This window comes from Pan paniscus, chromosome 19 (assembly GCF_029289425.2).
Source record: "Pan paniscus chromosome 19, NHGRI_mPanPan1-v2.0_pri, whole genome shotgun sequence".
NCBI lineage: Eukaryota > Metazoa > Chordata > Mammalia > Primates > Hominidae > Pan > Pan paniscus.
In genome coordinates this window covers 65,954,527-65,980,876 of record NC_073268.2, presented here as the reverse complement: position 1 = coordinate 65,980,876, position 26,350 = coordinate 65,954,527, and the positions used below count along the sequence as shown (strand labels likewise).

The 26,350-nt window shown below is 45.7% G+C and overlaps 3 protein-coding genes across 5 annotated transcripts in view; 1 reads left to right on the top strand and 2 right to left on the bottom strand.

The window, feature by feature from the left end:
• The window catches only part of KAT7 (lysine acetyltransferase 7), a 40,510-nt gene extending 33,205 nt beyond the window's left edge, over nucleotides 1-7,305 (bottom strand). The window contains exons 1-2 of one of the 2 annotated variants that reach the window (XM_003818036.5): nucleotides 7,070-7,305; nucleotides 3,872-4,019 (exon numbers count right to left, since the gene is read on the bottom strand). In XM_003818036.5, coding sequence (XP_003818084.1) covers nucleotides 3,872-4,019; nucleotides 7,070-7,084 — 163 coding nt within the window. In that variant the 5' untranslated portion in view covers nucleotides 7,085-7,305. The remainder of the gene's footprint in view (nucleotides 1-3,871; nucleotides 4,020-7,069) is intronic. The other variant, XM_003818034.6, reaches the window with a different exon arrangement.
• On the bottom strand, nucleotides 98-652 carry LOC134729519 (signal recognition particle 14 kDa protein-like). The gene has a single exon (XM_063599246.1). The coding sequence runs from the start codon at nucleotides 578-580 to the stop codon at nucleotides 248-250; it is 333 nt and encodes a 110-aa protein (XP_063455316.1). The 5' UTR covers nucleotides 581-652; the 3' UTR covers nucleotides 98-247.
• Nucleotides 7,295-26,350, top strand: part of FAM117A (family with sequence similarity 117 member A) — a 78,429-nt gene continuing 59,373 nt past the window's right edge. The window contains exon 1 of one of the 2 annotated variants that reach the window (XM_055101267.2): nucleotides 7,295-7,422. The gene's annotated coding sequence lies outside the window, so the exon portion shown is untranslated. Of the gene's footprint in view, nucleotides 7,423-14,992; nucleotides 22,593-26,350 lie in introns of those variants that run through there. The other variant, XM_055101266.2, reaches the window with a different exon arrangement.

Below are 26,350 nucleotides of genomic sequence, written 5' to 3'. Positions count from 1 at the left end.
TTAATCTATAATCCAGGAGTATATAACCATGCAGTACAGACCAATTAGCCAAGTGTAAAATAGACTAGATTCTTACCACAACTACCCTATAAACATTGCAACTATTCTTTGCAAAAGGACCCTACATCTTATGTGAAAACACCTAGTGTAGGGGAACCAGAAACCTAGCTATGTGGCAAAAAGTAAAAACCAAAGGAAAAAATAACAATTCCGTGGTTAATTGGTGAAAGCAGGAAATCTGTGCCCTTTACTGTGCTGCTGCTTTGGTCTTCTTACTTTTGTTCTTTTTGTCCCTTTTCTTCAGCCCATCCATGTTAGCACTCAGTAGGTTTGAATAAGCCATCTGAAACTTATTCACTTGCTTGGAGCTCACCACAGTGCTGACCTTCTTTTTCCCATCGATAGCTCTTAACAGACACTTGTCTGAGGGCTCAAAGCCCTCCACAGAACCTTTCTTTGGAACGGGTTTGGTTCCACCACCATACTTCTTCAAGGTGATATAGATGCTGCCCGATGTCCAGCACTTCTGGAAAAGTCTGGTCAGCTCCGTCAGGAACTGCTCACTCTCCAACAACACCATCGTGGTGATGCTGGCTCAATTCCCTCCGTGTAAGCCCCTAGCAGTCTTAGTTTTTTTTTAATTGACATATAAGTGTACACATTTATAGAGTATACTGTGATGTTCTGATAGACGTATACATTGTGTAATGATGAAATCAAAATAATTAGCATATCCATATCTCAAACACTTGTCATTTCTTTGTGGTGAGAACATTCAAAATCCTCTCTAAAGTATATTTTATTTTAATTAATTTTTTTTCAGAGGGCGGGATGCACAGGCCAGGGCGCGGTGTCAGCCTCACTCTCTCATGGCTGCACCCCCCAACATATATTTAAAAAAAAAAAACTGAAGAAATCTTATAGATTCTCTAAAGAAGAAAACTGAAAATTTCCAAACTTTCGGGTGAGAAAAGTTAGCACAGAGCAAGGTTATCCATTTGTACATCTCCAAGGGGCCTCCTTTCACAATATGATCTACATTGTGCTCTAGGGAGGACCACCTTACATTGCTGACATTGTAAATGGTACCCCTGGAGTTGTGCAACTCTGTGGTCATGAGGTATGATAACTAGAAAGAGACTCAGCGCTTATGCATTTCCTAGCTGTTTTGAATATTTAGTTTTCAGGTGTCTAGGGCATGGTCAATTATACTTTCTAAGAACATTATGTCTTTTCCTTAGCATATGCTGTTCCATCTGCCGAGAATAACATATTCCCATCTTTCAACTTGTAAATTCCTATCAGAGCCTTTAAGACATCTCAGTGTGCAGCTGGGCACGGCGGCTCAGGCCTGTAATCCCAGCACTTTGGGAGGCCAAGGCGGGCAGATCACTTGAGATCAGGAGTTTAAGACAAGCCTGGACAACACGGTGAAACCCTGTCTCTACTAAAAATACAAAAAATAGCCAGGTATGGTGGTGCTCGCCTGTAATCCCAGCTACTTGGGAGGCTGGGGCAGGAGAATTCCTGGAACCCAGGAGGCGGAAGCTGCAGTGAACCAAGATCATGCCACTGCACTCCAGCCTGGGCGACAGAGCGAGATTCTGTCTCAACAACAACAAAAAAGACTTCATCATTGTGGGAGTGCTGCCCTAAGTTGGCTGTCCCACCTCTGGGCTTATGTAGTACTCTATGCAAACCCCTCTCACAGCCCTTGCCATAATGTATTCCCATGATCAATTTTCATATCTGTATCTTGCACTGAACTGTGAGATCCTTGAGGACAGGAACTATGATTTTTCTATCATGGTTCCTAGTACATAACATACTGCTTGAGTTATAGTAGCTATTTATCCATAGTCTCATTGTGGTAAAAATTTAAAGCTTAAGAATACTTTAGCTGAAATCCTAAGTTCAAAAATAAAGTTAGGAACAGTTGTTAAAGAGGATATTCCCACTTTCTTGCTTGAAAAACTGATGGTTTTTCTCTCATTGTGCAACATACTCATATAAAAGTGACCAAAGCAGCAGGGCGAAGTGGCTCATGCCTATAATCCAAGCACTTTGGGAGGCCAAGGCAGGCAGACCACAAGGTCAAGAGATTGAGACTATCCTGGCCAACATGGTGAAACCCCATCTCTACTAAAAATACAAAAATTAGCTGGGCATGGTGGCGTGCACCTGTAGTCCCAGCTACTTGCAGGCTGAGACAGGAGAATTGCTTGAACCCAGGAGGCGGAAGTTGCAGTGAACCAAGATCATGCCACTGCACTCCGCCTGGCAACAGAGCTAGACTCCATCTCAAAAAAAAAAAAAAAAAAAAAAAAAAAAAAATTAACCAAAGCAACACTGTTGAAGTGCTCAAAACATGTTAAAGTTTTTTTCCCTTCATCTATTATCACCTATTGATCATCGGCTTTCTGTATTAGCTGCAATCTTCTTTCCTCCTCAGGGAATACCAGAGCAGAGCCAGGAGGGTCAAGGGTACCCTCCAAATCTAACCCCAGATGCCTAAATGCACTAGAGATAGTTCAAACTACCTTCCAACCCCAAGATTCTCAATTCCTTATTACCAAAGCAAAATTCCATTATTTCCACACTGATATTTTGGTACAACTATTAATATCTATCAAGTGTTTATTGGATTACATTCCAGAGTTAAACATGGTTTTAGAAGTGGGCCTCTGCCAATAGTAAGTCCAAGAGACTACAGATGCTCCTTGACTTGTAATGGGGTTAAGTCTCAATAAAACTATCACAAGTTGAAAGTATTATAAGTTAAAAATGCATTTACAGGCTGAACATGGTGGCTCACATCTATAACCCCAGTACTTTGGGAGGCCAAGGTGGAAGGACTGCTTGAGTCCAGGAGTTTGAGACCAGCCTAGACAACATAATAAGACCTCATCTCTACAAAAAACAAAGAAAACTAGCTAGGCATGGTGGCGTGCACCTGTAGTCCCAGCTACTCAGGAGGCTGAGGTGGGAGGATCACTTGAGCCAAGGAGGTCAAGGCTGCAGTGAGCCAAGATCACACCACTGCACTCCAACCTGTGCAACAGAGCACAAGACCCTGTCCCCAGAAAATAAAAAAAACCGCTATACACCTAACCTACCGAGCATCATAGCTTAGCCTAGCCTACTTTAAATAGGCTCAAACCACTTACATTAGCCTACAATTGTGCACAATCATCTAACACAAAGCCTATTTTTAATAAAGTGTTGAATATTGCATATAATTTATTAAAGACAGTACACTGAAGAGTACTGGTTTACCCTCATGATCAAATGGCTGACTGGGAGTTACGGCTCACTGACTGGAGTTATGGCTCATTGCCACCACTCAGCAACACGAGAAAATATTTGGCCCACATATCACTGGCCCAGGAAAAGACCGAAATTCAAAATTCTAAAAGTTTCCACTGAATGCATATTGTTTTAGCACCACTGTAAAGTTAAAAAAAAAAAATTAAATCAAGCCACCATAAATCAGATACCACTGGACTTCAAGTCCCTAAGCCTTAAACATTCAAACAGAAAGTGAAGGGATAACATTCCAATTTTACTGATGGAGACACTGCGATCTAAACAAACAAACAAACAAACAAACAAATGACTCAAGACATACGTGTGTCTCTATCCATTATACCATCCGCAGTTCCTTTGGGTCTACAGATTGGATAGTAGCCCCCCACAGAAGCATTGTTAAAGACCTGACAACTCTGCATTCACTCTACATTTTACCAATCATCTGGTGCACTGTCATCTACACCAAGCCAAGGGACCAGTTTCCACATTAACTAGGAAAATAATGTGATGGGCCGGTCAGCCAGATGTGAGGAGTGGTAAGGAAAAATGAAGGTTTTTTTACCTTGAGAACTCTGGCTTAGCCTGGCTGAGGAGCGGGTGACTCGAGCAGATCGTCGGGATGTGCCATCACTTTCTGAACTGTCTGTGTGCTCGAGATCTGTAGAAAAATCGGAATCTTCGGTTCCATCTGAACTACTGCCTGCATTCCTCTGTAATACCATAGATCCAGATATTAGCACAGAAGCATTTGGTCTGAGAGTTTGCATTAACATTGAAAATAAAACAAGCTGTGACACTGAAAACCCCAAGTTCAAACCTAAATAAGGATTCCACAAGCATTTCTCATCCTCCCACCCCCTCAGGCAACTTCACTTTATTTAGAACACTTAAATGGAACAACCTACAAATAGGGACTTTTGTTAAATAAATGAAGAGCTTCCGTTTCATTCGTTCTCGTTGCCCAGGCTGGAGTGCAAGGGCACAATCGTGGCTCACTGCAACCTCCGCCTCCCGGGTTCAAGTGATTCTCCTGCCTCAGCCTCCCGAGTAGCTGGGACTACAGGCGCCCGCCACCATGCCCAGCTAATTTTTGTATTTTTAGTAGAGACGGGGTTTCACTATGTTGGCCAGGCTGGTCTTGAACACCTGACCTCAGGTGATCCACCCGCCTTGGCCTCCCAAAGTGCTGGGATTACAGACGTGAGCCACCACACCCAGCCATGAAGAGAATTAATTCTTACTGTATTAGCACTAAGTATTAACCAAGACCATTTGGAGATCAATATCACAAAAAAAGGTCCACTGTAGTGAGAAAATTGTTGGTGCTGGACCTCATTTAACTTAGAGTAACTTTTGTTCAATGTCTCCATGAAAAGCTATCACATTTTTTAAAAGCCATACACTATCTCAAAATATCATGGACCACAACTCTAATCCCAAAAGAATTTAAGCAGAAAAAGATGAAAATTGTTAGTGCGTATGCCATCTATCCTTGACGTTTCTCCACATGAAAGCCATCTATCTTCCAAAAAGGCAGCTTGCACATGAAGACTCATGGGTATTCAAAAACAGTTGTTTTCAAAACCATCTTTTCAATGAGCAAGGATTTGTCAATTATTATCCTCCTGAGGAGTTATTTCTTAGCCATAAAGATAACTTTTATCAATTAAGCACTAACACTATACCCTTTACAAAACCAGAAAGGAAAAAATATTTACTAAAAACAATACAAAGATTCACACTGTAAGTCCCAATTATTTATTCAAAACCCTGAGGGCCAGTTGTGTTTAGAATTTGTAATTGTTTTGGATTTTTAGAAGGGGAGTACTTTGCATGTATCCTGCAAATACCACCCAATAACAAAACATAATAGTATTTCTGCAGCAAAAAATATAAACAGTCACACTAAATGAGACACACAAAAACCATAAGTAGCCTCAGGACAGATTAAGACAGGTTTGCCGCCAAACAGGTTACTAAAAAAATGTACATTTTCAAGTAACTCCCGGTATTTGGGAAATTAAGAAAGAGGATTGTGGCCCTATTTCAAGGCACCAATATTATTCCTGCATTTGGTGAGCCTTTACATACATACCACCGGCCGGGCGTGGTGGCTCATGCCTGTAATCCCAGTACTTTGGGAGGCCGAGGCGGGTGGATCACCTGAGGTCAGGAGTTCGAAACCACCCTGACCAACATGGTGAAACCCCGTCTCTATTAAACATACAAAAATTAGCTGGGCGTCATGGAATCCGCCTGTAATCCCAGCTACTAGAGAGACTGAGGCAGGAGAATCGCTTGAACCCGGGAGGCGGAGGTTGCAGTGAGCCAACATCACGCCATTGCACTCCGACCTGGGCAACAAGAGCAAAACCTCGTCTCAAAAACAAACAAACAAAAAAACACATACATACCACCCACCAGCTGAGGTCATTTTAGGAGACATTAAAAAGTGTACATTTTCAACCTGAAAAGCCGCTGTGAAGAGAAAGATTTCTATTGATATGAGCAAGAATACCACCCAGTTTTCCAAGTATCTTAAGGGTAACCTGCCAGGAAATGAGCAAGAATCACAGAAAACGGCTGAAATGAAGGGGGAATCTTAAAAGTCACCATTATAGTCTAATTACCGAGATATTTAAAGCCTTGACGTGAGACTTGTTCCTTCCTGGCTTGATCCTGGAACTCAGCTCTTCTCTGTGGCTTTTACCAATATATCTCCCATTGTACTCCAGGGCAGACTTAACTGCTCCTTCACTTCCTTCCAGCAACACTTTGTATACACCTCCAAGCTGAGAACTTACTAGATCCTTCTAAGGTTATTCATGTCTGTTTTCTCCTATCGGGCTGTGACACCCTTAAGCCAGGGATCACATCTAATTAATTTCTGAATCCACAGCAACCACCGCGCAGAAAGTAGTCAATAGACATTTGTTGAATTGAGTTAGATTTGTTCTATATTCTGGATCTGCCACTGCCTGAGTGGCTTGCGGCACTCCATGGACCTCCGTTAGTTCAGCTGTAAGAAGAAACGAGGGGGCCATTCCTGGGTGATCTTCTAAGTGCCTTCTAATTCTAGAAGTTTTTAGTTTTTACCAACTGCATTTTCTAGGCGCTGTCGAACTAGCAAATAAGGAAAGAGGCAACTGCTTGGAGGCAACTGGCCTGAGAGGGATCCCCTGGGAGTGGGCGCTGGCTTCCCACCACCCAGTCTTCTGCTTTGTTGTGCCCCCCACCTGGAAGGTAACGAGGCCTCCAAAACCCCGCCTCTGCACCTATCAGCGTCCCCGCTCGGAAAGGCGGGGATTCGGGCCACCCAATCGAGGTCCGCCTAAGCCGCGCCCCCACAGGACAGACTGCCAACCTCGACCAATCAGGAGAGGAGGGATCGTTCTCTCCAGCCAGTGGGAGAGCGCTGGGGCCGGGGCCAGACACCGCCCCCGCACGCGGGGAGGTGACCGTTGAGCCCAAACAGGCGGCGTCACCAGCCAATCAATATGCTTCCAGACGTTTCAGCGACCAATTAATAAGAACGCCTCCGATCCAGGCAAGCAGAGGGCGGGAATAGTTGCAAGCATAGGCCGAGGCCAGGGTCGGGCCCACATTTTTCTGTTGGGTATGGACAGAAGAGAGGGTGGCTGAACAAGGTTCGGGGGAGCGGAAAGTTGGGACCCAAGCACTGTGAGGCGTGGCCAACTGCGTCACGATGCTCAATCGACTGTCCTTAGAAACCCGCCATCCCTCCTCTCCCGTTTCTCACCTTCCTTCGCGGCATTGCCGGCGGCTGCGGCCCGACGGTTCCGATTCGGGCAGCGGCAGCAGCAGCAGGAACGGTGGCTCCGGCGGGCTCCGTGGCGGCCTCTGTATCAGTCCCAATCCTGCGGACGATCCCTAGTGCCTCCTGCCTCTCAGCGTCTGGAGCGTTCTGCGCAGGCGCCGCGGGCTGAAGCGCTTTTTCCTTCACTTCCGGCCGGGTCTCGCGTCACCTGACGTTACGGGCCAGAGAGGGTGCTGGGAAGTTCGATCCTTTTGGTGAAGCTAGTGGGCGCCATTTTGAAGTTGGGCAGAAAGTGACTCCAGTGGTGGAACCCGGAGCCAACCATTTTTAGTTACGTGAGTGGCTCTGTTTGTGGGCGTGGGTAGCCATTGTTGTTTGGGGCAGAAGCCTGACAGTTGATGTAAACGGTTCTCATCTTTACCTTGGGCAAAATTTCCCTTCCCGGTCGTTTTAATTTCTAGAGTCGAGGAAGGAAACCCCCCAGAATCCATCAGGTTGCTGAGATTAGATTTAACCCCTTCGTAGCCTGATTGTTTAAAGGACGTTTCCGTTTATTATATAAACTCAAAGTTGCGGAGGGATGTTTTGTAAAAGAAACTTTGTATTTTAAGAAACATCGTGGTCTCGAAGGGGTGGGAATGGGTAATTGAAAAAGGAACTAACGGATAGCGTCCGCCATCAAGTTTCCTGTCTGGTAGAGGAGACATTGTCCTTGCCCTTAGCTAACAGCAAGTGAGTTAGTTGATGTCGCGGGGAGGAGGCAAAACCATTCTCCAGAAGCTGCAGGTCAAAGAATTCCCAATTTAGCTCTGTGGCGAGCGCCCACTTCCTTCCCGCACTATGTTTGGGTTTGAGACCACTGGGGGCCCTGGGGTGAAAAATGTGATTTGAAAGTGGGGAATGCAGTACCAGAGTCAGAAAAGCTTTGAACCCCATTTAGCTCAAATGACCTCTGGCATCCAGATGCTTGAGCAGAGAGTTACGAGGCGGAGGAAGAGGAAGGAATGTTTTTAGTGAAGTCGAAGCCCCCAAAAGAATGGACATTTAAATAATGAGAGGGCCTAGGAAGGAGAAGTTGGTCACAGATACTAGGCTGAAAGAAGAGCCTTAAGAAAAGGCTGGAAAGTGGAGAGCAGGCGTTGAGGATTTAACCTCTCCGGAGGAAAGGCCTTGAGAGGACCAAGTCTTGACCAATTGCGACTGCGTGGAACCCGGGCACGCTCAGTCATTAAGTTAGGATCCCGAACCCCAATTTCAAACTGAGGCCCCGTTAAGATGGAGATTTCCCCCAGGAGCAGGGCTAAAGAACAAAGAAGCAGAAGGTAAACATCTGATTGATGTGCTAAGTAAAGAACTCTAAAGAGTTAAAGTTCCAGACCTTTAGCCAGCACTCTCCTTGGGGATGTCCTGGGCCAGTGTTGACACAGGCAGCTTTTAGTATTTAATACTTAGCTTTTAGTGCTTAGTATAAATACCTTTGATAACCTACTTAGGTTGAACTGCACGTAAGAACTTATTTGAAAATGGTTCACATTACTTCTCACCACTTAAGCATTTAATTTCATGTAGCCCCTCACCACTTAAGCATTTAATTTCATACATTACTCTGTTATTTTGCACTCACGGATATGTTCCTGAGGTTACATTTGAATGTTCTGGCTCCCCAACTGGTGGTAAGGATCTCTTGCATTAAGAGCATATCTCAGTTATTTCATACCATCCTTCTTTTTTTCTCTCTCTTCTTTTTTTTTCTTTCAAGACAGAGTCTTGCTGTGTTGCCCAGGCTGGAGTGCAATGGCTGGATGTCAGTTCACTGCAAGCTCCACCTCGTGGGCTCAAGGGATTCTCTTGCCTCAGCCTCCCGAGTAGCTGGGACTGCAGGCGTGTGCCACCACACCTGGCTAATTTTTGTATTTTTTGTAGAGACAGAGTTTCACCATGTTGCCCAGGCTGGTCTCGACCTACTGAGCTGAACTACTGTCTCGGCCTTCCAGAGTGCTGGGATTAAGGTGTGAGCCACCACTCCCAGCCATACCAGCCTTTCTTTTTTTTTTTTTTTTTTTTTTTTCCTGAGGCAGGGTTTTGCTCTTGTTGCCAGGCTGGAGGGCAATGGCACGAGCTCGGCTCACCGCAGCCTCCGCCTCCCGGGTTCAGGCGATTCTCCTGCCTCAACCTCCCGAGTAGGTGAGATTACAGGCGCCCGCCAGCACATGTGGCTACTTTTTGTATTTTTAGTAGAGACAGTGTTTCTCCATGTTGGTCAGGTTGGTCTTGAACTCCCGACCTCAGGTGAGCCACCCGCCTCAGCCTCCCAAAGTGCTGGGATTACAGGTGTGAGCCACTGCGCCTGGCTCATACCATCCTTTCTAATGGTGCTCAAACCTCGTTCTTCCCACAGTAAATGCTTGCTACTCAGTAAGAATATCATTACTGTTTTACAGTCTCTGAATGTATAGCGCTCAGAGATGGTGAAGTTACCCTCCCTGGAAATTAGTGTTTTAGAATAAGATCTTATACTGACTTGCATCCGTCACACAAATACCAGCATTACAGATGTTCGACGTTAGTTAATTTCTTATGCTAGATTCCCTAAGACTGCAGCTGACACTAAAGAGTTTACAGTTTCATTTAGATATGGTTCTTGTCCTTGGAAAGTGTACACTCTGGCAGAAAGATGAAAAAACTAACACCAGTAGGATAGAAACATGATCATAAGGAAAAAAATGTGTATAGTACTTGAAAGTAGACCAGCCAGGTATATTTAGAATGGGGAAGGGGAGGATCTTAAAAGCTTATTTCTTCTTCTTTTTTTTAAAAACCAAATATAATATTTACTTTGAGGGTCATGTTCATCACAACACAATTAGCTTTCCAAGCAGGAACTGATGTTGATTTCAATGCCTCTGACTGGTTGCCCCCTGGCTATCCTCAATCACCAGACTTCACGTTGACACTCTCGACAGTTCTCCTTGCCTTTCTATTTTCTCAGGCTTTTCTTCCTGCCTGGATGCATCTCCTAACCCTCAATAAAATTTTATTTTTTCAGAAAATCTTTTCCAATTCATTCTTTGTAAGGTAGTAGGGCGTAATGATATGTTATTTTGCACTTAACTGCTGGATTTGTTATTTTCCTTGTACAATTTGGTAGATAATTCTGTTCATTTCCCTTCCCAAACAGATAATAGAAACATAGATAAATCAGGTTTATTGTATCATCAGCTGTACTAGTGTCCAGTACAGGGCTTTGATGTCAGATCTGAATTTTAATCTCCGCTCTGCTGCTTCCTACCTGCATTACTCTTGGACAAGTTTTTGTTTTTGTTTTTTGTTTTTTAAGAGACAGTGTCTCACTCTTGTCACCCAGTCTGGAGTGCAGTGACACAATCATAGCTCACTGCAACCTTGATCTCCTGGGCCAAGCGATCCTCCCACGTCAGCCTCCTGAGTAGCTAGGACTACAGGTATACACCACCATGCCTGGCTAATTTTTAAATTATTTGTAGAGATGAGGTCTTGCTACATTGCCCAGACTAGTCTCGAACTCCTGGCCTCAAGCCATCCTCCCATCTCAGCCTCCCAGAGCACTGGGATTACAGGCATGAGCCATGCCCGGCCTTGGACAAGTTTTAAATTTGTTTGTGTCTCAGTTTTCTCACCTGTGATGTGGGGACATTAATAGCCACCTCACAAGGTTGTAAGGAATAAAGAAGATGAGTGTTGTAAAGCTCTTTGCACAGTTCCTGACATGGAGTAATTGCTCAATAAATGGCTATTGTTATTTATATTTCCAGTCACTCTAATCATGGCTATAACATTCTAATGTTAGTGACTATATATTTACATGGTCTCAGTGATTGTTTGCTTTTATCTGTTCAACCTCTTTAACTCTGTTCAACCTCTGTTCAACCACTTTAACTGAAGACATACAGAGTGATTACCCAGGCATTAATCACCCAGGTACCAGGCACTGAATTATACCCCATGGACAAAACACCAACTTTCCCCTAAAGGAGCTTAGAATCCAGTAGGGAAGACAAGCCAGTGAGCACACACTTACAAAACACTGTAGAGTATTACATGGGAAAATAGGGAGATAAGCAAGGTTCAGAAGTGCTACAGAGGAGGAGGTAGAGTGTTTCATCTGGAAAGTTTAGGAAAGGATTCATAAAAGACGTGAAGCAAGAGTGGAATTTCACAGGATGAATGTTTGCCAGTAAACAAGGACAATGTAAGGGTTTTCCATGCAAAGAAAACAGAATGTGCAATAGTAGAGAGGTGTGGAGGAGCATTATCTATGGGTGCCGGGGAGGGTACATAAGAGGCATGGTTTTGGGAACCAGTTCATGCAGAGTGTTCAGCACCCTTCTGTGGAGACTGAACTGGAAGTGGTAGGCAATTTCTGAAAGTCCTTAAGCAGAGGAGGCCGCCAGTCAGACATGCATTTTAGCAATCTCTTTCTGGCAGCTGTGAAGGGCACTGATCAGAGTAGGAGGGAGACCCAAGGCAGGAGACCAGTTAGAAGGCTGCTGAAATAGCCTTAGCCAGAGACAAGGAGAGACTGAAATAGGCACTGGGAGTGGGGGCAATCTTTTGTGTGTATGTGCTTGTGTTATTTCCTTACTTGTATCAGTCTCTTGCCTCCTCTGTTTTGTAAGCTGCCTTAAAGATCCCTTGATGTCCTTTAAAATGTTTCCTTGACAGTAAAATTATAGGTACCATATTTCAAATACAAAATGTAGTTGTTCATTGTTTGCTTCTTCCAGAGGTTAGGAGCCTTGCCTGGATGGCCACAGCATCTCCAGCTTCTCCCTTGCTGACTGGCACCCAAAAGGGCTTAGTAATTGGGGTGGCACCAAATTGAATGTTTCTCACCCCACTGCCAGTTGTTGACTCAGCTAGGAAAGGCTTGCACAGAACCAGCCATGCTCTCTCCTCTAAGCCTCTTTCTGACCAGTGAGGTGGCTAGTAGGGGTTAGGGATAGCCATTTCCTCTGTGTGCAGTCTTGTAAGGTGGGGGAAGCATGCCTTGGCCTTTTAAAGACAATGCTAGTGTAGCCAGGTCAATCTCATAACTTCTGAGGCAAAGTATTGGCTTAGTCTCTATCCTTTTGGGAGAATCTCAGAGGTTGCTGATGTGACCGTAATTCCTATTAAAATATTTTCATTTGCAGCTGCCTTAAAAATGGTCAGCACAGTCACTAATAGGCCCTTCTTCCTTACTCTTGCTGGAGATGGCCTGGAGCTTCTCTTACATTCTGGCCACCTAATTTGGATCTTGTAGCACCCTTAGCCCCCACCCGCAGCCCCACCCTGGGAGAAGTTATTGGACAGATCCCAGCAGGCTTAGGCACAGCTCCCCGCCTCTGCAGCTGGGGATATAAATAACCACCAAAGCTAAACAGTCAAATAACCACATTTTGAAAATCGCTAAAAAAAAAAAAATCACTCTGATCTTGATTCAATAGCAGTTCTTCTCCCACCTCTGCCCTTCATCTCCCCCCTTCCTCCACTTATCTACCTCCCTTCCCTGATCCAAGCTCCCTAGGGAAGTCAATCTGAGCACAAAGCTGTCTTATGATGAAGACATCCTTTTCCATATTCTATGGGGCCAAAGCCCTCCAGGGCTGTAGTTATAGTTACAAGATGTTGTTATGGCAGCAGAGGCCTCAGGGCAACATATGTTCCACAATGGTAATTGGGTTTTCTTTAACAGACTGTCTCTCCTGGGTTCTCCATGCCCACATTCACTTACCAAGAAGACCAGGGAATTGCCATTATGGATAAACCTTCATTTTTTTATTCCAGCAAAACCAAATTGCTCTATTTCCCGGGGTGGAAAGTACCCGGTCACCATGGGCTGAGACATTTAGACTGCAGGCATTTTCATTTATACATTCAACAAATGTTTATTTAACACCTGATAGGTGCTAGGCATTGGCCAGAAGCTGAATAAGCAGACATGGTCTTTCCTCTCTGTCAATTTAGGACAAGTATGTACAGGAAGGGGCTAGAGGAGCACTTTCACCTGCCCTCAACCCCCTTCCACCATTTCAAAATGATTAACACAGTGTAATAACACTAAATGAAAATTTGAGGAAAATAAAAGACATCCTTAATCTCACTGCCGCCACAAAAGGTTTTTTTTTTTTTTTTTTTTTGAGACAGAGTCTAGCTCTGTCACCCAGACTGGAGTGCAGTGGCATGATCTCAACTCACTGCAACCTGTGCCTCCCGGGTTCAAGCGATTCTCCTGCCTCAGCCTCCCAAGTAGCTGGGACTACAGGTGCGTGCCACCATGCCCGGCTTATTTTTCTATCTTTAGTAGAGACAGCATTTCACCATGTTGCCCAGGCTGGTCTCAAACTCGTGGTCTCAAGTGATCCACCCGCTTTGGCCTCCCAAAATGCTCGGATTACAGGCATAAGCCACCATGCCTGGCACAAAGCTTTTTTTTTTTTTTTTTGAGACGGAGTCTCTCTCTGTCACCCAGGCTGGAGTGCAGTGGCGCAGTCTTGGCTCACTGCAAGCTCCGCCTCCCAGGTTCATGCCATTTTCCTGCCTCAGCCTCCCGAGTAGCTGGGACTACAGGCGCCCACCACCACACTGGCTAATTTTTTTTTGTATTTTTAGTAGAGACGGGGTTTCATTGTGTTAGCCAGGATGGTCTCGATCTCCTGACCTCGTGATCCGCCCACCTCGGCCTTCCAAAGTGCTGGGATTACAGGCGTGAGCCACCACGCCTGGCCCAACTATTTTTATTTTTTGTATATTGCCTTCCATTTTTTCTCCTCATGCATACATTTTATGTGCATATTTTAACATAGATAGACTCATTATTTACATGAAGTTTTATTTTTATTTTTTTGAGACAGGATCTTGCTCTGTTACCCAGGCTGGAGTGCAGTGGCACAATCACCTCTCACTGCAACCTTAACCTCCTGGTTTCAAGCGATCCTCCTGCTCAGCCTTCCAAGTAGCTGTGACTACAGGCACATGCCACCATACCCCGCTAATTTTTTATTTTCTGTAGAGATGGGGGTCTCACTATGTTACCTAGGCTGGTCTCAAACTCTTGAGCTCAAGGGATCCTCCTGCCCCAGCCTCCCAAAATGCTAGGATTACAAGCCTGAGCCACTGTGCCTGGCTGAAATTTTATATTTTGTACATCTTCTCAGCATCTTCTGTGTTTCCCTAGAGTCCTCATAATTGTAACTATACTCACTGTGTGACATTGCACTGTGGTGCTATGATGTAATGTGCTCTCATTCTCCTGTTGTGGAGTTATTAAAGCTCTTTTATGTCAGATAATGCTGCAGTGAGTGTCTGCATGCATCCATAGCTCTCTCCTGTTTTTATTTCTGCCACTTATATATTGCTTCTTTCCTTTCCTTAAAGACTTTCACAATTTACAGTGTCATCATCAGTGCAAGGGTGCCAATTTAAGTCATTGTTTCCAGGACTAAGTGTTACCACTTTTTAAAAATCTTGTCATTTTAATAAAAATGAAAATGGCACCCCAAATGTGCTTTCGATTTTATTTCTACTGAGGATATACTTCAGTCTTTCATGTGTTTATTTACTAGGTCTGTTTCCTCTTCTGGGAAACCCTATTCATTACTAATTTATCTTGATGATTTTCTTAAGTTTGAGTGAGAGAAAGAGATGCTTTGTCTGAGCTACATTCAGTTATGGGTCAGTGTTACTGTTACTAAGAAGGCAAAACATGGCCAGGCATGGTGGCTCACGCCTGTAATCCCAGCACTTTGGGAGGCCAAGGTTGGGTAGAGTTCGAGACCAGCATGGCCAATATGGTGAAGCCCCGTCTCTACTAAAAGCACAAAAATTAGCCGGGCATGGTGGTGGGCACCTATATTCTCAGCTACCTGGGAGTCTGAGACAGGAGAATCGCTTGAACCCGGGAGGCGGAGGTTGCAGCGAGCCGAGATTGTGCCATTCCACTCCAGCCTGGGTGACAGAGCGAAACTCCATCTCAAAAAGAAAAGGCAGAACGTTTGCTTCAGAATCATGTCTTTAGTATTTTCTCCTCACCCTTTCCCCCTGGCATCCCAATTACATCTAGTGGTGAATGTTGTCAAGATCACATACTACTGAAAAAGGGTGAGATTGTAAACAGAATGTGTACATGGCATGGATGAAAGTGGTGAGGAGAGGCTGGGCGCGGTAGCTCACGCCTGTAGTCCCAGCACTTTCGGAGGCTGAGACAGGCAGATCACTTGAGGCCAGGAGTTCAAGACCAGCCTGCCCAACATGGGAAAACCCCATCTGTACTAAAAATACAAAAAATTACTGGTGGACCTGTAGTCCCAGTTACTTGGGAGGCTGAGGTGGGAGGATTGCTTGAGCCCAGGAGGCGGCGGTTTCAGTTAGCCAAGATCACGCCACTGCCCTTACCCCAGCATGTGTGGAGGGGCCATTATAAAAGCCCTAGTCAGTCTTGCCCACTATAAGAACCATGAAGATGATTCTGTAGACACTACTTTCCTGGTGACCTGGGAGAAACTAAAAAGTTTCCCAAACTAGTCAACCTCAGGAGGATAAAAAAATGACACTGCATTTTGCCATTTGTAAAATGTGGGTCTTTTTATTTGTTGGGAGATGCTTTCCCAGGCATAGGGGCTAGGAACGGGTTCCTCTGAGTCATTTATACATGTTTGCCCAATCTCCCTTGTGATTAACTGTACCCAAATATGAATCAACTGACCAATGGGAGGGGTATAAGCCACAACTAGGAAACACATTTTCTCTATTTAAGGCAAACCAGCCCATACATAGTTCAGACCCACAACCTTGGACATCTTAGTCTTGCTCTTGCCAACTGAGGTTACTGAGCCCAATCCAATCTCAGAAGTTAAGAACGATTTTCTTGCTAGTCTGGAAATTACATGAGGATGAGTGGACATCCAGTCATTGTATTATGTGCCTAGCCTTGCCAGCAGATGTCACTACACCAAACCACATTTTCCAAAGATATGACTGGAAGGAAAGGACTGGCTTTAGAAAGGCTGAGTCCAACAATTGTGACCCTCTTCTCCAATGGCTTCCATTAATACCCCTGGAAAACTATCAAGGATATGTATATATCCATGGTTGCCAACAGTCCTGAGGCCTAAACTTAGCAGGTCAAGGCCCAAGGCTCTGGGCAGAGTCAGAGTTCTTATCCAGGGACCTTCTCCAGATTGGGTGGGGAGCACAGCTGCTGTAGGAAGGGCGGCAGGCCATTTAAATGGGGGGTACACATGATAGAGTTATCTAGGAAAAAGAGCCATAGTCTTGGGGCTGTTCCAAATGTCATGCGGAGCTGATACCTCAGGCAAAGCACTCCACCCACCCTCCACCCTGCCCCTTTGTCCACATGGGTGGGGGCTATCCCTTGCCTGAGGGCTGTAGGCTAGGGCTGATCCATGGGTTCTGGGGGCTCCCCAGTGACAGCCAGGCATAGCCACACCATGTCAGGATGCTGGGAAGTTCCTAGCAGCTTAGACCGTCATGACTGTTCTCCTTCCAGACAACTATAAGTAGCATTAGTAATCTGGGAGAAAGAACCATTGGCAGCTCTTCTTTAAAGACCTTCATTCCATGTGCCTATCCATGGAGGGGTAAAGACAGAAATCCTTCCCTGGCCTTCAGTGTCCTGCATGGTCTGTCTTCTGGCTAACTCTTCAGGCCCATCTCACACAAACCTGCTTCCTTCTCAGTGCCGCAGCTTCACTGGCCTTCCTGCAATACCTTAGGAGTGTGCAGGTTTCTTCCTTCTCAGGACCTTTGCACATGCTCTTTACTCTGCCTGGAATGTTCTTCCCCCATATTCTTCTTTGCCTATTTTCACTAATCCTTCAGATCTCAGCTCAAATACCATTTTCTCAGGAAACCTTTTCCTGAACCCTCCAGGCTAGATCAAGGCCCCCACTGCCATGCTCTTATTGCACACTGTGCTTTTCTTCATAGCACTTGTCTCAGTTTGTAATTATACATTTATGTGTGTGTTATTTGGATTCTTTACTTTCGGTCTCCCCAACACACACCCCAGACTGTAAGTTCCATGAGGGCAGTGTCCATTTTACTTACCATTGCATTCTCAGGACCTGGCAGAGTGCATGGCACTTAGTAGGCATTCAATAACTATTGGATGTATGCATGAATGGCAAGTGGGTAAATGAAGGAAGTTAGAAAACATAGTGTTACTCTTGTATACACATTTATATAGTATTTGCATGTGAAATATAGCGCCTAATTCTGGTCACTGTATCTGCAAAGGAAGATATATCAGAGTCGGGGAAAGTAATCTGAATTGATCTAAATGGAGACTACTATACCAGGCAAAATGTTAAAAGATTGTGAAAAGATAGAGGCTGAAATCATGATCCATGTATATGAAAATATAAAGGAGATACATGCAGATTTGTTTTCAAAATCCCAAAAGTCAACACTAAGGGTCATTTTTTAAAAAACAGACTGTGGATTCTCCAGAGGACGGACCGTGTGTTATTTATCTGCGTATCTCCAGCACCTAGCATGATGCCTGGCACTTAATAGGGACTCAAGAAATGTGTTCTGAACTATTTTTGTTGTTAGCTTAAAAGAGGTAGACTTGGGTGGAAGGATAAATAAGGTAGTATGCAATTATTCACTTGGGAAACCCCAGAGGCAAAAAAAGAAAAGTATGAATAGGGTCAAGAAGGGTTCCTTTACATGTATAGACAATAGCTACACAATGGACTGTTTCAGGGACATTAGGGCTATTCAAGGCCCATCCGTTGACCTTTTGAGATCACCCTCACGAAGGGCAATTACCATGTGCTCCCACAAAGTGCATCTTCTTCCCGCCAGGAAGGACCAAATTCTAAGCTGTATAAGTCATTGGTCTCACCCTACCCCAGTGCCTCCATGTTATCACCTTCAGTGCCCTCCACTCTTGGGCACAGACCCTGTTGGTCCCTTGGCATATTCTACTCTGTTTCCCACCAGAGAAGGGAAAATCCCAGAAGGTGGTGCCCTTCAATCAGAAGTAAAAATGGCTGCATCTCTCAGGGCAACCAGTGCCTGGGCCTGGTATTCCTGAGCCCACAGCAGGGAGGCCATTAGCCCCGGTCCCAAGAATCCCTGCAACCAGCATCCCTGGCATTTAGCCTTCCATCCCTGGCACTTAACCCCCTGGCCCCATAAGAAGGGACATTTCAAATAGTTTTTCTTGGAGCCATGGAGGGTTCAAAAGAATTCTTGAACATTAAAAAAAAAATCCTCCAAAAACAGCTATTAAGCTGCTTGGCCTCACTTATTTCTTCCCTCTCCCAGCAGTGTGGAGCTTAAAGAAAAGGTTGAGGATTTGGATGTGTGTCCATTAACCTCATTCCAGCCAGTTCCATAGGTCTCATACAAGATAACTACCAGAGTCTCAGGCCCCAGGAGGGATGAAGGCTGCATCCTGTCCCAAAGCTGGGTCTGAAGGAATAGGCATCAAGAAAAGAGATACCTTGACTCTTGTCAGTGGTGCACTGGTGCCTCATGGAAACTAGGCTTGGGGCTTCCCTCTTTGCTTCCCACCCCTCCCCTTCCAGCAGCTTATTAATCACTGAGTATAAAATACTGTCTGGAGGACCCTGTTCCCCCACCCCTACCCTGAGGCTCCCTGCCAGGCAGAAGGCTGCAAGCTAAGCAGGGAGAAAAGAGAGAATGGGCGGCAGGCAGGGGTGCCCATCATTTATCAACCAAACACAGCGGCCAGCCACTCTTTCCAGCAGCATTCTGGCAGGCTGGGCAGGCGATGCAGCCAGTGTTTTCTGGCAATGGAGAGCACAGTCCCACAAGAATTCCCCTTATTTGGCTGCCCCACCCAAGAGGTGGGGAGACAGAGTCAAGGAGTGAGTCTTTTTCTCTTCTGAATTTTTGGTGGTTTGAGAATCCACACACGCTTCTGGTCCTGCATGGATTCTTACCTCCTCTTCCACCCTCTTCCGTCAAGTCTCCCCTAGGGCCTCCTCTTGCAGCTTCCCTTTTGACCCCACAAAGAGCTTTCCTACTTTCCCTGGCACACTATTGAAGTGTCTTAGGAATCCCGGTTCCCTAGCTTTGGCAGGCTTTCTGAAAGGGCAGCGCCAGCCTCCTCCTCCTTTAATCTTCTGGTTTCTCCTTCATGGAAACCCCCCAGCTTTCCCCATCTTGCTCTCCTCCCCCAAAGTAGGAAGCTTGGAGAGAGGGAGTGGATTTGGTCCTAGGCTAGTCCACTGGAGGCAGAGACATAATAGTAAATAATAATCCTTTCGCAGAATGGTTCAACTCCTATACCAGGAGCAGCTAGAAACCTCTAGACGCACCTCCATAATTTCTTAGCATTATAAACAAAATCAGAGCTCTAGAGTCTTTAGGGCTGTGGAAGGTGACAGAGAGGCAGGGGAATGACTGGTCTGGCCTGTATTTCTCACTTGTCTAGGTCTGGGTCTCTCTGACCTAGTCCACTGAGCCCCTCAGTAGTGGTTGTGCACAATCTTTGAAAGCAGTTGGATCTTTCCCTTCTAGCTATATAACCATCAATACATTTTTTAACCTCTCTGTGCTTCAACTTCCTCACCTGTGAAATGGGGATGATTATACCAACTGTATAGGGTAGTCATGAGGATCAAATGAGACCATGTGTGTAAATTGCTTAGCCTGTAGTCAGCGCCCAGCAAGTGGAAGCGCCATTCTTCTGTGCTGTGAAGCAGGGGCACATGGCCGGTTACATCATGGCTGTTGGCTGTGTTACTTCCTTCCTGGAGCCTTGATGTTACTATCTCCACAGGCGTATGAAGGGAGGGGGGTGGTGCTTTTTTGGCATTCCGAGGAATGCAAACCCACCATTGGTTCAGGAATCCCCATGGTTTCTCATCAGGAGAAGAATTCAGAATTGGGTGTACAGGGCCAAGAAATTGACAGGATTGGTATCTAAACCCTAACTCAACATTCTGGGCAAATACCCAGGAGGCCAGAGAGTTGGACAGAGCTTTTGGGTGGGACTTCCAGGGAAGGTGCCAACTTGTGTGATATTATCAGAGTGGCAAGGAAGAAGCAAGGCCAAGCTGCTTCCTACCCCAGCAGAATACAGGCTACTTTGTAGACTACCAGGCCTTTGCCAAAGTTGAATGGAAGCAGGGGTCACAGAGGCCACTGGTGGAATGTACTGGAACATTCCAGGCCCTTCCGCTGCACAACACAACTCCTCGAGGCATTGAACCATCAGGGGCTTCCAGAATTGGGTACAAGTTCCTCACCTTCAACCATGCACAGCAGGAGAAACCACCTGCCGAAAGGAGCACTGTTCTAAGAGCCACTAAGTTACTAAGTGGGAGGAGTGTCAGTCAGCCCTTTGGGACTTTTTCATCAGCTAGAGAGACTGCCAAGGCCATTTTGTTGAGCCAGGGCCGTCTTGTGGAATAGATGTGTTGGGTACAGGAAATCCACAGTAAAAACCAGGAATAGACACCAAATTCAGTCAGGGTTGAAGTGTTGGGTGGGATGTAACTGGGCTTCATTCCTTCCGTCAGAAGTAGATTTACAGTGCCGGGCGCAGTGGCTCATGCCTGTAATCCCAGCACTTTGGGAGGCCTAGGCAGGCAGATCACTTGAGGCCAGGGGTTTGAGATCAGTCTGGCCAACATGGCAAAACCCCGTCTCTACTAAAAATACAAAAATTAGCCGGGCATGGTGGCACATGTCTGTAATCCCATCTACTCAGGAGCTGAGGCAGGAGAATTTCTTGAAACTGGGAGGCAGAGGTTGCAGTGAGCTGAGATCGCGCCACTGCACTCCAGCCTAGGCAACAGAGGGGGGCCAGAGGGTGGGGTGAGAAGTAAATTTACAGTAATGCTAGTGAAACTTAGGGAGTCAGAGCCCATTACTCGCACAGACCCCTTCCAAGGCACTGTACCTAATTCTATGTGTATAATTTTTTAAACTCTTTTACTTAATGAGGAACCCCCAAAGTGATTTTTTTTTAAGAAGAAACATCAGGCCTCACAAAATCTGGAGCCTTTCCCACTATCAGCCTGCAGGACCGTTAGCATCAACTTTCAGGAGTGGATCAGGAATATTAGTTGGAGAAACAGTTAAATACTTAAATAACCAACAGTGACTCAACATTGCTGGATGCACTAGCTTGTGCTAGTTGCTGACAAGAAATACCAGAGTTGACTGAGCACGGTGGCTAACGCCTGTAATCCCAGCACTTTGGGAGGCTGAGGCGGGCAGATCACAAGGTCAGGAGTTTGAGCCCATCCTGGCCAACATGGTGAAACCCCATCTCTACTAAAAATACAAAAATTAGCTGGGCATGATGGTGCGAGCCTGTAGTCCCAGCTACTCGGGAGGCTGAGACAGGAGAATCGCTTGAACCCAGGAGGCAGAGGTTGCAGTGAGCTGAGATCACGCCATTGCGCTCCAGCCTGCATGACAGAGCGAGACTCCGTCTCAAAAAAAAAAAAAAAAAAGACCAGCCTGGGCAGCGTGACAAAACCATGCCTCTACAAAAAATACAAAAATTAGCCAGGTGTGGCGACTGCCTGTAGTCCCAGCTACTCCGGAGGCTGAGGTGGGAGGAGGATTGCTTGAGCCTGGGAAGTCGAGGCTGCAGTGAGCTATGATTGTACCTCTGCACTTAAGCCTGGGTAACAGAGAGAGAGTGAGACTATCTCAAAAAAGAAAAAGAAATACCAGAGTTAATGAGTTCCTTTGCTTTCAGCTGTGGAGAAAAGACAACCATATTTAAAATGACTTGGAGAAATTATAAAGCTACCTTAAGGCTAGGCGCAGTGGCTCACGCCTGTAATCCCAGCACTTTGGGAGGCCAAGGCGGGCAGATTGCCTGAGGTCGGGAATTTGAGACCAACCTGACCAACATGGAAAAATCCCATCTCTACTAAAAATACAAAAATTAGCTGGGCGTGGTGGCGCATGCCTGTAATCCCAGCTATTCGGGAGGCTGAGGCAGGAGAATCGCTTGAACCAGGGTGGCGGAGGTTACAGTGAGCTGAGATCGTGCCATTACACTCCAGCCTGGGCAACAAGAACGAAACTCAGTCGCCAGAAAAAAAAAAAAAAGCTACCTTAAGCTACTACAAAATTATTATGGGCTACAAACTGAACACCTAAGTCCTGAAAGAATTAGTAGCTGATAAGGGTAGATGAGGAACACTTGGAGAAAGCGAGGTCTAATTTGAAGCTAAAGTAAATGATGGTGAAGATGGAGTTGCAGGGCAGGGTGATATCTCATTGACCAAGGCACAGAAAATAAAATTTAATAAGAATCTGTGGTGATATTTTGTAGTTATGTACAACAATTTATATCTACAATATAAATGATATTTTTCTTTCTTTCTTTTTTTTTTTTTTGGTTGGAGTCTCGCTCTGCTGCCCAGGCTGGAGTGCAGTGGTGTGATCTCGGCTCACTACAACTTCCGTCTCCCGGGTTCAAGAGATTCTCCTGCCTCAGCCTCCTGAGTAGCTGGGATTACAGGTGTGTGCCACTACGCCTGGCTCATTTTTTGTTTTGTTTTGAGACAGTCTCACTCTGTCGCCCAGGCTGGAGTGCAGTGGTGTGATCTCGGCTCACTACAACCTCCGCCTCCCAGGTTCAAGCAATTCTCTGCCTCAGCCTCCCAAGTAGCTGGGATTACAGGCGCCCACCACCACACCTGGCTAATTTTTTGTATTTTTAGTACAGACGGGGTTTCACCATGTTGGCCAGGCTGGTCTTGAATTCCTGACCTTGTGATCCACTCGCCTCAGCCTCCCAAAGTGTTGGGATTACAGGTGTGAGCCACCACGCCCGGCCAATTTTTGTATTTTTTAGTAGAGACGGGGTTTCACCATGTTTGTCAGGCTGGTCTTGAACTCTTGACCTCGTGATCCTCCTGCCTTGGCTTCCCAAAGTGCTGGGATGACAGGCATGAGCCACCGCGCCTGGCCATAAATGATATTTTTCAACTCTGAAAATAAGCTCTGGGGCCTATGCCCTGGGTCTAAAGGAAATCAGACCATAGACCACTTTTCAAATTACTCATCTCTTCTGTTATATTTTCATATCTTTGAACTGGATTTTTTTTTTGACAGAGTCTCACTGTATTGTCCAGGCTGGAGTGCAGTGGCATGATCTCGGCTCACTGCAGCCTCTCCCTCCCAGGTTCAGGCGATTCTCCTGCCTCAGCCTCCCAACTAGCTGGGACTACAGGTGCCCACCACCACACCCGGCTAATTTTTTTCTATTTTTAGTAGAGACGGGGTTTCACCGTGTTAGCCAGGATGGTCTCGATCTTCTGACCTCGTGATCCGCCCGCCTCAGCCTCCCAAAGTGCTGAGATTACAGGCGTGAGTCACTGCGCCCGGCCAACACCCGGCTAATTTTTGAATTTTTAGTAGAGACAGGGTTTCACTATATTGGCCAGGCTGGTCTTGAACTCCTGACCTTGTGATCCACCCACCTAGACCTCTCAAAGTGCTAGGATTACAGGCATGAGCCACCGCACCCAGCTTGAACTGGATTTTGATGATACTTTTTTTTTTTTTTTTGAGGTGGAGTTTCCCTCAGTTGCCCAGGCTAGAATGTAGTGACACAAAATTAGCCTGCTGCAGCCTTGATCTCCTGGGTTAAGCAATCCTCCCACCTCAGCCTCCCAAATAACTGGGACTACAGGTATGCCCCACCATACCTGGCTAATTTTTTAAATTTTTACTAGAGACCAGGTCTCACTGTATCATCCAGGCTGGTCTCAAACTCCTGAGCTCAAGTACTCCTCCCACCTCAGCTTCCCAAATTGCTGAGATTACAGGTGTGAGCCACCGTACCTGGCCCTTTTGATGATACTTGTTGCCTGATTTGGTGCATGGTGTGAAGGGAAGGGAGTGGGAGTGGATGTAGAATCAGGTGGAGAGTGTCAAAGATATATTGTAGCTTATTTGCCCCCAGGGACAATAGTAGTTTTGAGGCAGACTTGAAGAAGGTAAGTGGGAACAGTGGAGAAGAAAGAAATCTAAAGTGGGGCATGAAACAGATCTTTTGGTTTATACACAGTCTCCTGGGAATGTACTCAACCAGCATCCCCTCTCCAGAGACTTTCCTCTGGGAGGGGGTGCCTAGGAAAGTCAGGTGTGGAGGATGCAGACTGTTCCTGCTAAGGCACTGCTCTAGAAACCAGCTGGTTTCTCAAGGTACCCACTTGACACAGTGGAACTAGAGTAAACTTTAATTCATTTTTCATGAAGCACCATCTGCATGCCGGTTACAGTGCTAGGTGTTATGGAGAGATGACCAAGACATACCTGCTCTCCTTAGGAAGCTTATATATTTTAGTGCAGGAGGACATTTTTTTTTTTTTAATGAGAAATACCAGCCTGGATATTCCATAGTCCAAAGAGCGGCATCTTCTGTCTGTCACAGTAACTCTTTGGGGATATCATAAGGGCAGGTATATTTGTTTCCTAAGACATTCCCCTGAAAAGATTAGCAGGGTCTCCCACACATCATCAATCTCTCAGAGATAAATGTATCTAAATCCTTTTTGTTTTTCAAAACAGCTTGATTGAGGTATAATTTATAAACCATAAAATTCACCCATTACTCATGTATAATTCTATTATTTATTTATTTATTTATTGAGACAGAGATCTCGCTCTGTTGCCCGGGCCGGAGTGCAGTGGCACAATCTTGGCTCACTGCAACCTCCACCTCCCAGGTTCAAACGATTCTTCTGCCTCAGCCCCCTAGTAGCTGGGATTACAGGCACCTGCCACCACACCCAGCTAATTTTTGTATTTTTAGTAGAGATGGGGGTGTCTCCATGTTGGCCAGGCTCGTCTCGAACTCCTGACCTCAAGTGATTCACCCACCTTGGCCACCCAAAGTGCTGGGATTACAGTCATGAGCCACCATGCCCAGCCTATTTTTATTTTTATTTTTTTGAGACAGGGTCTCACTCTGTCACCCAGGGTGGAGTGCAGTGGTATGATCATGGCTCACTGCAACCTCCACCTCCCAGGCTCAACAGATCTGCCAGCCGCAGCCTTCCGAGGAGTTGGGACTACAGGCGTGCACCACCACACTCGGCTAATTGTTGTATTTTTTGTAGAGACAGGGTTTCACCATGTTAGCCAGGCTGGTCTTGAACTCCTGGATTCAAGTGATCCTCCCACCTTGGCCTCCCAAAGTGGTGTGATTACAGGTGTGAGCCACCACGCCTGGCCGATTCTATTATTTTTAAGTGTATTTATAGAATTGTGCAACCATCACAACATTCTAGCATAGAAACATTCCCATCACCCCAAAGATTTCGAAAAAGTGTCCATTGGCAGGTAATCCCTGCTCCCACCTCCAGTCCTAGGCAATCACAAATCTGCTTGCTCTCTCTATAAATTTGCGTTTCTGGACATTTCATATACGTGGAATCATATAATATGTAGTTCTTTGCGCCTGGCTTCTTTCATTTAGCATAATGTTTTCAAGGTCGATTCATGCTATAGCAAATATCAGTAGCTTGTTCCTTTTTGTTGCTGAAAAGTACTCCATCTAAATCCTTTTTTTTTTTTTTTTGATGCAGAGTCTCGCTCTGTCAACCAGGCTGGAGTGCAGTGGCGCGTTCTCAGCTCACGGCAACCTCTGCCTCCTGGATTCAAGCAATTCTCCTGCCTCAGCCTCCTGAGTAATTGGGATTATAGGCACGCACCACCACGCCTGGCTAATTTTTGTATTTTTAGTAGAGACAGGGTTTCACCATGTTGGCCAGGCTGGTCTCGAACTCCTGACCTCGTGATCTGCCCACCTTGGCCTCCCAAAGTAGTGGGATTACAGGTGTGAGCCACCATGCCTGGTCCTAAATTCTTTTAGAAGTTATTTATGTTTTGAGGCAGCACTGAACGGGATCCAGAAGTCCTGGTCCTTTGCTTGTCTCTGATTTGCTGAATGGCCTCTGACAAGTCCTCCCCTTGTCTGGGCATCTGTTTCTAGGTCTGTAATGTGAGAGGCTGAATCACATATAGTTTCTACTGTTTCTTCCAATTGTTTGTTTAAAATCTACCTTGTATTTTTCTTAGAGTACCATTAAGTCCAATATTCTAGAGTTTTATTTATTATTTATTTATTTATTTTTTGAGACGGAGTTTCGCTCTGTCGCCCAGGCTGGAGTGCAGTGGCGCGATCTCGGCTCACTGCAAGCTCTGCCTCCTGGGTTCACGCCATTCTCCTGCCTCAGCCTCCCGAGTAGAGTAGCTGGGACTACAGGC